Source organism: Pan troglodytes, chromosome 3 (assembly GCF_028858775.2).
Source record: "Pan troglodytes isolate AG18354 chromosome 3, NHGRI_mPanTro3-v2.0_pri, whole genome shotgun sequence".
In the NCBI taxonomy this organism is placed as follows: domain Eukaryota; kingdom Metazoa; phylum Chordata; class Mammalia; order Primates; family Hominidae; genus Pan; species Pan troglodytes.
In genome coordinates, this window is record NC_072401.2 from 186,797,767 (window position 1) to 186,810,323 (window position 12,557).

Here is a 12,557-nt window from a genome sequence, read left to right on the forward strand (position 1 = left end):
GAATCGCTTGAACCCGAGAGGCGGAGCTTGCAGTGAGCCGAGATCGCACCACGGCACTCCAGTGCAGAGCACTGGGCCACAGAGCAACACTCCATCTTAAAAAAAAAAATGGGCAAAGGAGATGAACAGACACTTCTCAAAAGACACATAAGTGGCCAAGAAACATGAAAAAATATTCATTGTCACTATTAGAGAAATGCAAATCAAAACCACAATGAGATACTATCTCACAGCAGTCAGAATGGCTATTATAAAAAGTCAAGAAACAACAGATGCTGAAGAGGCTGTGGAGAAAAGGGAATGCTTATACCTGTTGACGGGAATGTAAATTAGTTCAGCCACTGCGGAAAGCAGTTTGGAGATTCCTCAAAAAACTTAAGACAGAGCTACCATTTGACCCAGCAATCCCATTACTGGGTATATACCCAACGGAAAATAGAGCCTTATTCCAAAAAGACACATGCAATTGTATGCTCATCTCCATGCTATTCACAATAGCAAAGACATGGAATCAACCTAGGTGCCCTTCAGTGGTGGACTGGATAAAGAAAATGTGGTACATGTGCACCAAGAAATATGACACAGCCATAAAAAGAATGAAATCATGTCCTTTGCAGCAACATGGATGGAGTTGGAGGCCATAATCCTAAGCAAATTAACACAGAGACGGAAAATAAAATACTGCATATTCTCATTTATAAGTAGAAGCTGAACACTGAGCATGCATGGACACGAACATGGGAACAGACACTGTGGACTACCAGATAGGGAAGGGAAGGAATGGGACGTGGCTGAAAAGCTACCTGTTGGTACTATGCTCATTGCCTGGGTACAATATACCCATGTAACAAACCTGCATATGTACCCTCTATATCTAAAATAAAAGTTGAAAAATTTTTAAAAAGTGTTCTATCTAATTATTACTCAAAATAATAAAATTAAAATCACAATGAGATATATTAAATATCCACTTGAATAGTTAAAACTTTGAAAAAAATGACTGAAAGTCCAGTTGCAGTGGCTCACATATGGAATCCCTTTGGGATCCCAAGTACTTTGGGAGGCCTCGGCAGGAGGATTGGTTGAGCCCCGGCGTTCGAGACCAGCCTGGGCAACACGGTGAAACCCCATCTCTACAAAAAAATACAATAATTAGCTGGACATGGTGGCGCATGCCTGTTGTCCCAGCTACTTGGGAGGCTGACATGGGAGGATCGCTTGAGCCAGGGAGGTCAAGGCTGCAGTGAGCCATGATCGTGCCACTGCACTTCAGCCTGGGTGACAGAGCAAGACCCAGGCTCAAAAAAAAAAAAAAAAGAAAAAGAAAAAAAGACTGACAATAATAAATATTAATGAGTCTCTAGAGCAACAGAAACTTACACACTTTCGTGGAAGAATGAGCTGTTACACTCACTGTGGACAACTCTGGCATTATCTGTTAAACACAAGCACACCTCTGAGCCAGCAACTCCACGCTAGGTGCATGCCCAGCTAAAAAGTACACACAGATCAACCAAGGCACATTTACAAAAATCCTCACATTAGCATTATTTGTAATAGTCAAAACCTGGAAACCACCCACAATATCCATCAACCACATAATAGATAAAATAAATCATGGTATAGTCAAGTACCAGAATACTACATAAAAATCAACACGAACCAATTCTAGCTACATGCAACAATATCAAAGAATCTCACAAACATAAAGATGTTGAGCTAAAAAGTCATACACGAGAACATACTCCCATTTACATGAAACTCAAAAACAGGCAAAACTACACTCAAGTGCTAAAAGAGAAGACCGTAGTTAATGGTAGAATTAGATTTTTCTAGTTTGTATAGGTAACTATGTGGGAAGCAGATATATTTGCTTAATGCTGCATATGTTCTTCATAAAACAGATTCTCAGAATCAAATCAAGAACAAAGCACCCTCCAAACTTTGGAGACTAGCTATAATTCCAAAATGTATGAAATAAATGTGATGTGTGGTTTTTTGGTGAAGACTCTCATTGTAATATATATCCTGTAAGAATTTAGCACCATAGTTTTTAATCATTTTTTGGTGACTCTTCAAATTCTTTTTTTTTGAGACGGAGTCTCGCTCTGTCACCCAAGCTGGAGTGCAGTGGTGTGATCTCAGCTCACTACAACCTCTGCCTCCTGGGTTCAAGCAATTCTGCTGCCTCAGCCTCCCAAGTAGCTGGGACTACAGGCACGCACCACCATGTGTGGCTAATTTCTATATTTTTAGTAGAGACAGGGTTTTACCATATTGGCCAGGCTGGTCTCGAACTGCTGACCTCGTGATCTGCCCGCCTCGGCCTCCCAAAGTGCTAGGATTACAGGAGTGAGCCACCGTCCCCGGCCTCAAATTCTTTTACTATCTTATAATTGTGGATTAGAGCCATGTGAAAAAACCCTGTCTCATTATAGTAAAATAATGATGTTACCTCCTAAGTTTTATTTTGTAAAACAGTTAAACCTCACAAATGTCATCTAGGGCAAATAGTGCAACTTACCTGGATTTACCAACTAAATTTTGAAATGGAAGCACAGAATCTTAAGAGTCTATTATGGTGGCTCCAGAGATATCTGTAAATGAATTAAAAATCCATCACCAGAACTGAAAAATCAAATAAAATTTTCTGCCATAACACAATCCTATTTGCTCTAGCATTCTTGCTCTTTGCTGTTGAGAGCTCAGATACGCTACTGCAGGGGTTACTCGGGAATTTATTCCATTGGCGCTAGTTTTAATAAACCCTCATAAAAAATTCCTAAACTGATGTTTTGCAGCAAGCTTTAGTGTGTTTATTATATAGAATACATATGAAATGTTGACGTACATTTCATGTACATCAATGTACATGACGTACATGACTCCTTTTAAAAAATATTTCCTGGCCGGGTGCGGTGGCTCACACCTGTAATCCCAACACTTTGGGAGGCTGAGGCGGGCGGATCACTTGAGGTCAGGAGTTCGAGACCAGCCTGGCCAACATGGCGAAACCCCATCACTACTAGAAATACAAAAAATTAGCCGGGCATGATGGCATGTGCCTGTAATCCCAGCTACTCAGGAGGCTGAGGCAGGAGAATCGCTTGAACCTGGGAAGTGGAGGTTGCAGTGAGCCAAGATCGTGCCACTGCACTCCAGCCTGGGTGACAGAGCCAGACTCCATCTCAAAAATACAAACAACAACAACAACAAAAAGCCCATTTCTTTAAGCTGTAAGAGTGTCCACTGTATTGTAGTACCATAACGATTTTACAGAAGCAATTAGATGATGTAGTTTAAAGAAATTCTGATTAAGAATATAATTTTAAGCAAACTCTTTTCCATGTAAATACTTTCAAAGACAGAAATAACTGACATCATCCTTCCAACTTTATTCCTACTAATTCTTGGTCTTGTAAGGCACGTAAAAATTATTCTAATTTTGAAAATTGGAACAAGACAGCCCATTTTAGAGATAAACATAGGATCAAAACTCAGTTATCTTTAATTCTTTTATTTCTTTCTTCATTATGCCAGGCTAGTTCTAAATGCCTAAAATACATTAAAATGGAACAGAAAATCTTAAAAGGATGTTAATTTTAAGTTTCTTACTAATCTTTCCTCATAGAAATAAAGAAGCCATAACTGTTAAGCACATTTTCTAAGATTGTATATAATCATTTATAGGTTAAGACTTTTTTGGCATTGAAGATAGTAAACTTTTTATGAATGTAATTATTACAGTATAATCAACTCACATCTTTGGGTTTATATTGGTCTTAACATGTTTCATAGTTTGCAGTATTTGAAGAATCTGAAGATGACAGGCACAGCCGTCACTTACCCATGACCGTCACCTTCCTAAAGCTGTCTCGATATCTACTGTGGACATTCGGGTTAGCGGGGAGAAAACAACTGCATTACACTACATTTTTAAGCAAACCAAAGAACTTTATTTGGAGTAATAGCTAAGAAAACAGCTTTTTATGGAAACTGAAAAAGAGAGTAGAGGAAGTATAAGAGCTACCCCTTAAGAAATAACTTTAATAGTTAAAAAACTTTCATAGAATCTTACTAAAAAGGAGGCAACATTAGTTTAAAAAATAACTGAACAAGAATCTGGCCTAATAACCAGACCTCGGATTAGCATACTTTCTAGTTATAGATGTAAATCTTCAAAGTACATATATTCAGTACAAGTAAAAAAAAAATAAAATAAAATAGTGCCAGACCATCCTTTACTTTTTCATGTCCTTGAAAACGAGAAGAGTAATATACTTAAGTAATTCCTTCTTAAGAATGTCCCTTAAACTATAACAACTTCATAGCATCTTGACTTAGAATATACCACATTTTCCAACTCCTACTTGTCTATTTATATTCATTATATATAAGTAACCATGACAACAGAATTGAAGTTCCGCTTAAAAGACTGTTGCCTTTTCCAACTTTTACTTTAAGGTGGATCCCTGTTATCAGTAATACTTAGATGAACCTCCCCTTTCAAAGTAGTAAAAACTAAAGCATTAAATTAGTACCTAAAATCAAAGTACAGTTGTTATTTATAAAACTATTGTGTTGTATCCTGACATGTGGCAACAAAGATAATATAAAATGTACTCAGAGACTAATGCCATTATGAACAGAAAAGACTACATATAAATATATAATCTTTATATATATATAAAAATCTTTTTTTAAAGATTTTTAAAATAAAATTTATAAAAAAGATTTTTTATATATATAAAAAGATTATATATATAAAACATATATATATATTTTTTCTGGAACAACTTAAAAATCAATTTTAAAAAACTGATTAATTCACTATTGGACAGATGTTCAAATGCTAAATTTAAAATTCAGCATTATCTTCTCTCTCTTGAAATATAGGTTATATAAACAGTAAAAGTACAGTAAGTTAAAAAACAAAAGAAAATAAAGCCTTGGTTTAGTATAGCTCAAGCTTATAGACACAGCAGGTATAGTAACTTGTTCACCAGAACAAAGCATCGAATAACATTGAATGAAAATTATGGCCCCCAAAAGCAGAACCTCAAAGCCAGGTTGTGGCCACGTGAATTATTTAACCTCACTGCGCCCATGTTCACAGGCCTGATCCTTAACAAAATCTATGAATACAAACTAAATCCAAGACATGTTGAATTGATGTTTTGTAAAATGCAGTAACGCCTTACTGTTAAAGGTGCTAAGGAAAAAAGCATTCAGCATACATGCTACAGAGCCTGAGCACTGAAAAATGAAAATCTTATTGTGGCTACAGATCAAAATTTCATACTGAAAAAAGATATTTGTCATTTAACATGGAACCTTTCCAATACATTTTAAGGGCATACTGAAAAGGCTAGTAGTGAAAAACGGTGGTAACAATGAGATAACATACTTTGTTATATAAAAGCCTAAGTTTGATAGAAAAAAAATTCTAATTTGAAAAGTCAACAACATTAAACCCTATCTGCCATTACCAATTCCATCAAGATTACTAGGTCTTTAAATGTGGGACTGGTAAAAATAATACTTCCAGGGTTCAATCAAATAAATCAAAGTAAACCAAAACAAGAAAATTAGCTAATATTTAAAGCAGCAGCCTCAACAAATGTGTGATTTATTTCCCTTTTTGTTCAAATTTTAGTTTTTTCAGGCCTTATAAATACTTGCTGGAATTTCTAAAGCATTTCTTTCTTACGCTAAGTCTTCTCTAATAACATAATAAATACTGAATTACCTAAAACACTGTCCGACACACCGCAGGATCTGCTTCTCGGCTCTTCATGCTGATAGTGCCATTTTACTGATTCAACAAATACTTGGTTTGCAACTGATGTGGTCCTTAAACTATTCACGAGTTAGAAGACTAGCTCTAAAACCTACCTCATTTCTAAGAGTCATAAATAGGACTTTACCTGAATGCATGAAAACACAAAAGGGAAGCTTCTAAGTTGAACTTTCTCATATTCATATTTGAAATGGTTTGGAATGATTGATCAAACTTTTAAGATCTAACTCAGTGCACTTATACAATAACTAGATACCTCTGGTGAATTACAAGAATGGCTCCAATAGCAGCGTCTCTCGATCTGCTCATCAAATCTAGATCAGCTCTACCAGTGAAAACAAATTTCAAGATTTGTTTCATAATAAGTGTTAAATCTCATACAATCGAGCTATGTCATGCCACATAAGTTCTAAAGCAAATGAAAAACAAAGCCAGCCAAATTTAGGAGCTGAGCTCATGGTATAACACTTATAAAGAAATGAAAATAACACAAATTGAAAACTATATAGTGACCATCTTGGGTACGTCATGCAATGATACTATCACTACTATTTTGACAGCATGACAACTGAATCAATTTCTATAATTAGAAGATACACATGCATACCACTATTTCTCTATTAAGAACACATACATCTCATATAAATACATCCTCAGGAAACACTTTTTACATTAAATCGTTTTTTGACAATAATTTTGCACTGAATAACAATACATTACAACTCACTGTTGTACACCTTCAATTGCTAAAACGGTATTCTAGATGTTTACACAGAGAATTATAGGAATATGCACGAGCACTTCAAGAAAAGTTGTGTGAACAATGTTTAAAGTAAAAAAGCGTTTTATAACCAAGCTGTACGGACATTAGGGGGTTTAGGTCTTCTTCGAGGGTGGCCACTGGAGGGGTCAACCGCTGGTCGCTCACTCCTACAGCTGAGGCCACTCGTAGCACTGGAGGTCCTGGAAGCGCCTCCTGAAAACATAAAAAGAAGAAATACCTGAGAAACTTCTCCTCACTTGAAGTCCAGGCTGGTTTTCCTTCCACATTCTATGTGTGTCTAATAGTCTAATGCTATGATTCTTGACTAGGAATGCACTTCAGAACTCCCTGTGGAAGTTAAAAAATATAATAACAAACATATCCAGATGCCACACCAGGGGATTTTGATTCACTGGATTGGCGTGGAAAACAAACATTTTTAAAAGCTTCTCAAATAATTCATGTGAAAAAAATGACTTTGTATAACCATTTATATATCTAATCAACAAATAACTTACTACATTTAGGGACAATGCTAAGTATGAGTTACTAAAATAAGACCCTTTCTTAGTCACTATACCACGGAAGCGAGGTTTGGAGAAGGAATAAATGGAACTACTAGTCTTGAGAGTTGAAGACTCAAGAGGGCGGGTGCTGGGAAGTTGTGGCATCGGGCGGTTTGGTATTCCCTTCTATTTATTATATGGTTTAGAATGCATACATGAAGTACAGCAGAGACTTCTGTAAAGGACACTGGCCTTTCTAGATGTTGCACACTCCAGCACTAAATGGTCACTCCATTCCTGTACTCTCTGGGGCACACAGCTGGCTAGGTCTGTAACTGATCACACAACAAGCCTTACTGCTTACTGTAAAGCGGTAAGGCTTGTTGTGTGATCAGCTTGCTAATTTTTGTTTTAGTTATCCAGTAAGTAAGAAAAAGCACATATAAGGGCTGGAGGCTATTAGCAATGATTCTTAACTACCTAAGGAGAATGTTTTAGCAGCTTTTAAACAGCACACCTATGTATTTCTTCCTTCAATAAACTTTGAAATTAACAGTCCTTCCTCAATTACCTAAGAACCTACTGATATTTTTGATTGTTTTATCTCCTGGTTTCCTTCCTGTCATTATATGCTGTAAATGAACCTGAAATTAAGTGAACTAATACAAATAAAACAAAACATGACAGTGGGAAATAACAGAACGCATTCCAGAGTTGGCATTTAAAACTCTATCATAATAACATGTTGTGTTTTTTTAAAAAAAGGATACAAGATACAAATAAGTATAAAATAATTTTGAAAATGCTTACTTAATGGGCTATATTGGCCAAGAGTGGATCTGGCCCGTCTTGACAATGGTGATGAGTTGAGATAGCCCATATTGCGATGATAGTCCATCAGTTGTTCTGAGCGTTTCATACCAACTGTTGGTTTCACGGCCTCAAGCCTTTTCAATAAAGCCTTCAATAAAGACAATTAATTTGAAAGGCAAGGTTAAACAGCAACCATTTTTAACAAGGCAATACTGAATGAGCCTGACATTCACTTTCTTTCTTTTTTTTTTTTAAGAGACAAGATCTTACTCTGTCACTCAGGCTGGCCTGGAACTCCTGGGCTTAAAGGATCCTCCCATCCCAGCCTCTCAAGTAGCTGGTATTACAGGTGAGACCCACCACATCCCGCCAAAAGATCTTAAATCATTTTCGACACACCATGTGAAAAACATTTCAAATAATATAATTTCATAAAAATCCAAGGGTTTTTGCCTATCCCACAGCTAACCAAACCACTGTGATATAACAATTCATCCAGAGGTGTCCAATGGAGAGAATACAGTCATGGGTTCTTAGTTTCTGTTTCTGGTTGGGCCAGTAAAGCCCCTTCCTCATCTCTCTTTTCTGCGTATCACTAGAGACAGAAACTAAAAACCATGGCTTCAGGCTGCTAAAAGCCTAAAACAGAACAACAACAACAAACAACAAAATAAGGTAGGTTAGACAAGCTTGCTAGAGGCCTAATTCTTTTGTGCCAGGTTAGTCTTAGGAAAGGTGCTGTAAGTTGAAATAAAATACATTAAACCTGATTTTCTCATAGACATGATGTAATGGGAGTTATAATGCTAAGAACCTAGTGTTAGACCCTAGGAATGAGCACACATATTGAAGCTACTATAGATTCTCCACATGTACATTGCAGAGCAGTGCCTTTCACCCTGTTTCCTTTGCAGTAGTGCCTCAAGGGCTTGTAGGCCACTGGGGAAGGCCAGCAGGGAGGGCCCTCGGGTCTTCCACTGCTGATTTCTACTAGCCCAACTATGCTTTCTGTATTGTCTGTTTTATATACTGAAGATTCTGCATAACATTTAATTTGGAGAAAAAAGCTTTTGCTGTTAAGAAGTCTGAAAACCAATTAGTATAGAATATAAAGTTTTTAAAAAGATATGTAGCCTGGGCACAGTGGCTCACACCTGTAGTCCCAGCACTCTGGGGAGGCCGGGGCGGGTGGATGACCTGCTTGAGTTCAGGAGTTCCAGACCAGCCTGGACAACATGGCGAAATGCTATCTCCATTTTAATAATATTTTAATAAATTTTAAAAAAGGATATATATACCAATTGGCCAAGGCAACACAGTATCCAATAACATGGTAATTTTTTTACAATTCAGTGACAGAGACTCATGTAGAATGTTCTAAATTTTGTTTATAATTATTTCTTAAAAGGTGAAAGAGTTTATCCTGTTGGCTTTTCGTAGGCATTGTTGAGAAAGAAATACCGAGGTAGACCAAACAGCTTGGGGAATTGATCCATGATTGTGTTTTATTCTTTTCTTTACTCATTCAAACTTTCTCTGAAGGAAGCTGATCTTATTTGCAAAGGGAGTACTGACCTGCACTAAGTTTCACACTAAAAAATCAGACTCATGAATTCAGTCATAGGACAAGTTTTCTCTGTACAATCTTTTCTTCTTTCTTCCTTTTACTGTGGTAAAATGAAACCACATTTTAACCACTTCTAAGCATACAGTTCTGTGGCATTTTGTACACCCACACTGTTGTGAAACATCACCACCGACTCCCATAACTTTTCTTCCACTTGGTGTTTTATCAGTTTCACCCCCTGCCCTTCCATGCTGAGTTCCTGAGCAATTCCAAAGAAGGAGCAGGTGGTGGAAGAATAAGCCAAGATATTCAGGGGAAGGGCCATTTAGAAAAGGGAGAGGAGGAGGTTGTTATAGAAACACAAGGAGGCTTGGAGGCAAACAGCAGAGGTGCAAAACACGTGAAGAACCGGACAGAACCACTGAGAACACCTTTACTGCCTCCCTGCATGCTATTCCTTCTGCGTGAAGTGCCCCTTCCTAGTTTTTAGCCTTCAAAAGCTAGAAAAGAGTCACCTACTCAAATTACCCAACTAGTATTAGTGGTTCCCTTTGCTGAGCTGAGCTTTTATTTCAACATGATTCCACCTGACTGTAAAGTCCACGGTCTTCCCATCATATCCTCTTTCTTGCATTGTGGACAGAGAAGCAGTGTGATGTAGGTGTCCAAACCTCCTGAAATCATATCTTCTCTACCTGCAGTTTGTAACTGTGCAGGAACTTCCTGGGGCCACATCTCCAGCGTATTTTACCAGCAGAGTGCATTTGCTGTTTTGTCTGATTATCCTATTAACTACGCACTGAGCTGTGCAGGGTGGAAAGGACAAGACAGAAGACCTGGCATTTTCAGTTATCTTTCATTTTTGCTTTTTTGCTGGTAGAAGTCTCAATGTCTATTAAACTCCTAGTGTCCTAAGTTTATTTATTTGGTTGGATGAGTATTTTTCTTTTACAAATTTTAAGAAAATTACAATACTTATTCATCAGATATAAAACATACAGATGTGATCAAAATCAACAATAATGCAAAAAGTAAACCCATTCTGGAGTCTGATACATCAATTATCAAGTTTACATGCAGAAACTTAGGGAAATAAGAGAGAAATGATTCGGCTCATGTACCCAAATCACATGGAACACCACCATGTGTCCATCCGGGTGTTACATGAATATAACAAGCTAAACAAAAGCTAAAGGATTTGAGAAATAACTCTTGCCTATAGAAATAATATCAAAATACAAAGTGTTGATTACCCTAAATTTTAAGGTGTAAACCAACCTTGTCCAACCTGTGGCTTGCAGGCTGCACGCAGCTCAGGATGGCTTTGAATGCGGCCCAGCACAAATTCATTAACTTTCTTAAAACATTATGAGATTTTTTTTGGTGATTTCTTTTTTTAGTTCATCAGCTATGGTTAGCATATTTTATGTACGGCCCCAGACAATTTTTTTCCTTCCAGTGTGGCTGAGGGAAGCCAAAAGAATGGACACCCCTGGTGTAAGCCCCAAAATCAAAAGTGTATGCATTTTAATTTAGTCATCAATTTAGAACTCTTATGCAAAACTTAAAAAACAACAGTTCAGGCTGGGTGCAGTGGCTCACATCTGTAGTCCCAGCACTTTGGGAGGCCAAGGCAGGAGGACTGTGTGAGCCCAGGAGTTCAAGACCACCCTAGGCAACATGGCGAGACCCCGTCTCTTACAAAAAATACAAAAATTAGCCGGGCGTGGTTGTGTGTGCCTGTGGTCCCAGCTACCCAAGAGGCAGAGGAGAATGGCTTGAGTCCAGGAGGTTGAGGCTGCAAGTGAGTCATGATCACACCACTAGACTCCAGCCTGGGTGACGGAGCAAGACCTTATCTCAAACAAACAAACAAACAAACAAAAAATTTCAAAATGCTGTAACGACTGCAATACAGTGATAATAAATGTAAGCTATATGGTCAGAAAGATTTGGGCTTAACACTTGGCTCTGCCACTGATTGTGTCCTTGATCAAATTCCATGATAGGGATATTAATAACGAAATAACCTCAGAGTCAGTTTTTAGTAATTAAGTGATAGAATGTATCTAAAGTGCTTAAAATAGTGCCTAATATCTAGCAAGAACTTATTCAGGCTGGGTGTGGTGGCTCACCCCAGAATCCCAGCACTTCGCGAGGCTGAGGCAGGCAGGTTACTTGAGGTCAGGAGTTCGAGACCAGCCTGGCCAACATGGTGAAACCCCATCTCTACTAAAAATACAAAAAAAAAATTAGCCCAGTGTGGTGGCAGGCGTCTGCAGTTCCAGCTACTCCGGAGGCTGAGGCATGAGAATCACTTGAACCTGGAAGGCGGAGGTTGCAGTGAGCCGAGACTGTGCCACTGCACTCTAGCCTGGGTGACAGAGTAAGACTCCTTCTCAAAAAAAAAAAAAAAAAAAAAAAAGAACTTATTAAAATTAGTGGTATTGTTAATATTGCTGTATTTTCTAGTTGTTTGACATGCAACAGTATTATCTTCCCAGCTAAGTTTTAAAGTACATGACAGTTAAGGGAGCATTTCATATGTATTTTATATTCCTTCCTTACATTGCTCATAACAAATACTAAACAAATATTTAATGGATTAAAAAACAATAAGAATAGTAATGTACGGTTTACAAAAATCTTAGAACTGCCACTCAAATCAGATTCTAATAATGAATCCCAAAAGAGTTTGCCCACTTTTTTTTTTTTTTCAGAAATTGCATTTTTTGGCTGGGCGCAGTGGCTCACACCTGCGATCCCAGCACTTCGGGAGGCTGAGGCAGGCAGATCACCTGAGGTCAGGAGTTCGAGACCAGCCTGGCCAACGTGGTAAAACTCCATCTCTACTAAAAATACAAAAATTAGCTAGGCATGGTGACACACACCAGTAATCCCAGCTACTTGGGAGGCTGAGGCAGGGGAATCACTTGAACCTGGGAGGCAGAGGCAGAGTGCTGCATCACTGCACTCCAGCCTGGGAGACAGCAAGACTCTGTCTCAAAAAATAACAATAAAAGACCAGGCACGGTGGCTCACGCCTGTAATCCCAGCACTTTGGGAGGCTTAGGCGGGCAGATCACGAGGTCAGGAGTTCTAGACCAG

General features: G+C 38.1%; 1 protein-coding gene across 4 annotated transcripts in view; it reads right to left on the reverse strand.

Moving 5' to 3' along the window:
* Positions 1 to 5,598: 5,598 nt before the first annotated feature.
* CFAP97 (cilia and flagella associated protein 97) overlaps positions 5,599 to 12,557 on the reverse strand; it is a 47,498-nt gene continuing 40,539 nt past the window's right edge. For all 4 annotated transcript variants that reach the window (XM_063809287.1, XM_009448647.5, XM_009448648.5 and 1 more), the window contains 2 exons: positions 7,880 to 8,030; positions 5,599 to 6,776 (listed from right to left, as the gene is read on the reverse strand). In XM_063809287.1, coding sequence (XP_063665357.1) covers positions 6,646 to 6,776; positions 7,880 to 8,030 — 282 coding nt within the window. In that variant the 3' untranslated portion in view covers positions 5,599 to 6,645. The remainder of the gene's footprint in view (positions 6,777 to 7,879; positions 8,031 to 12,557) is intronic.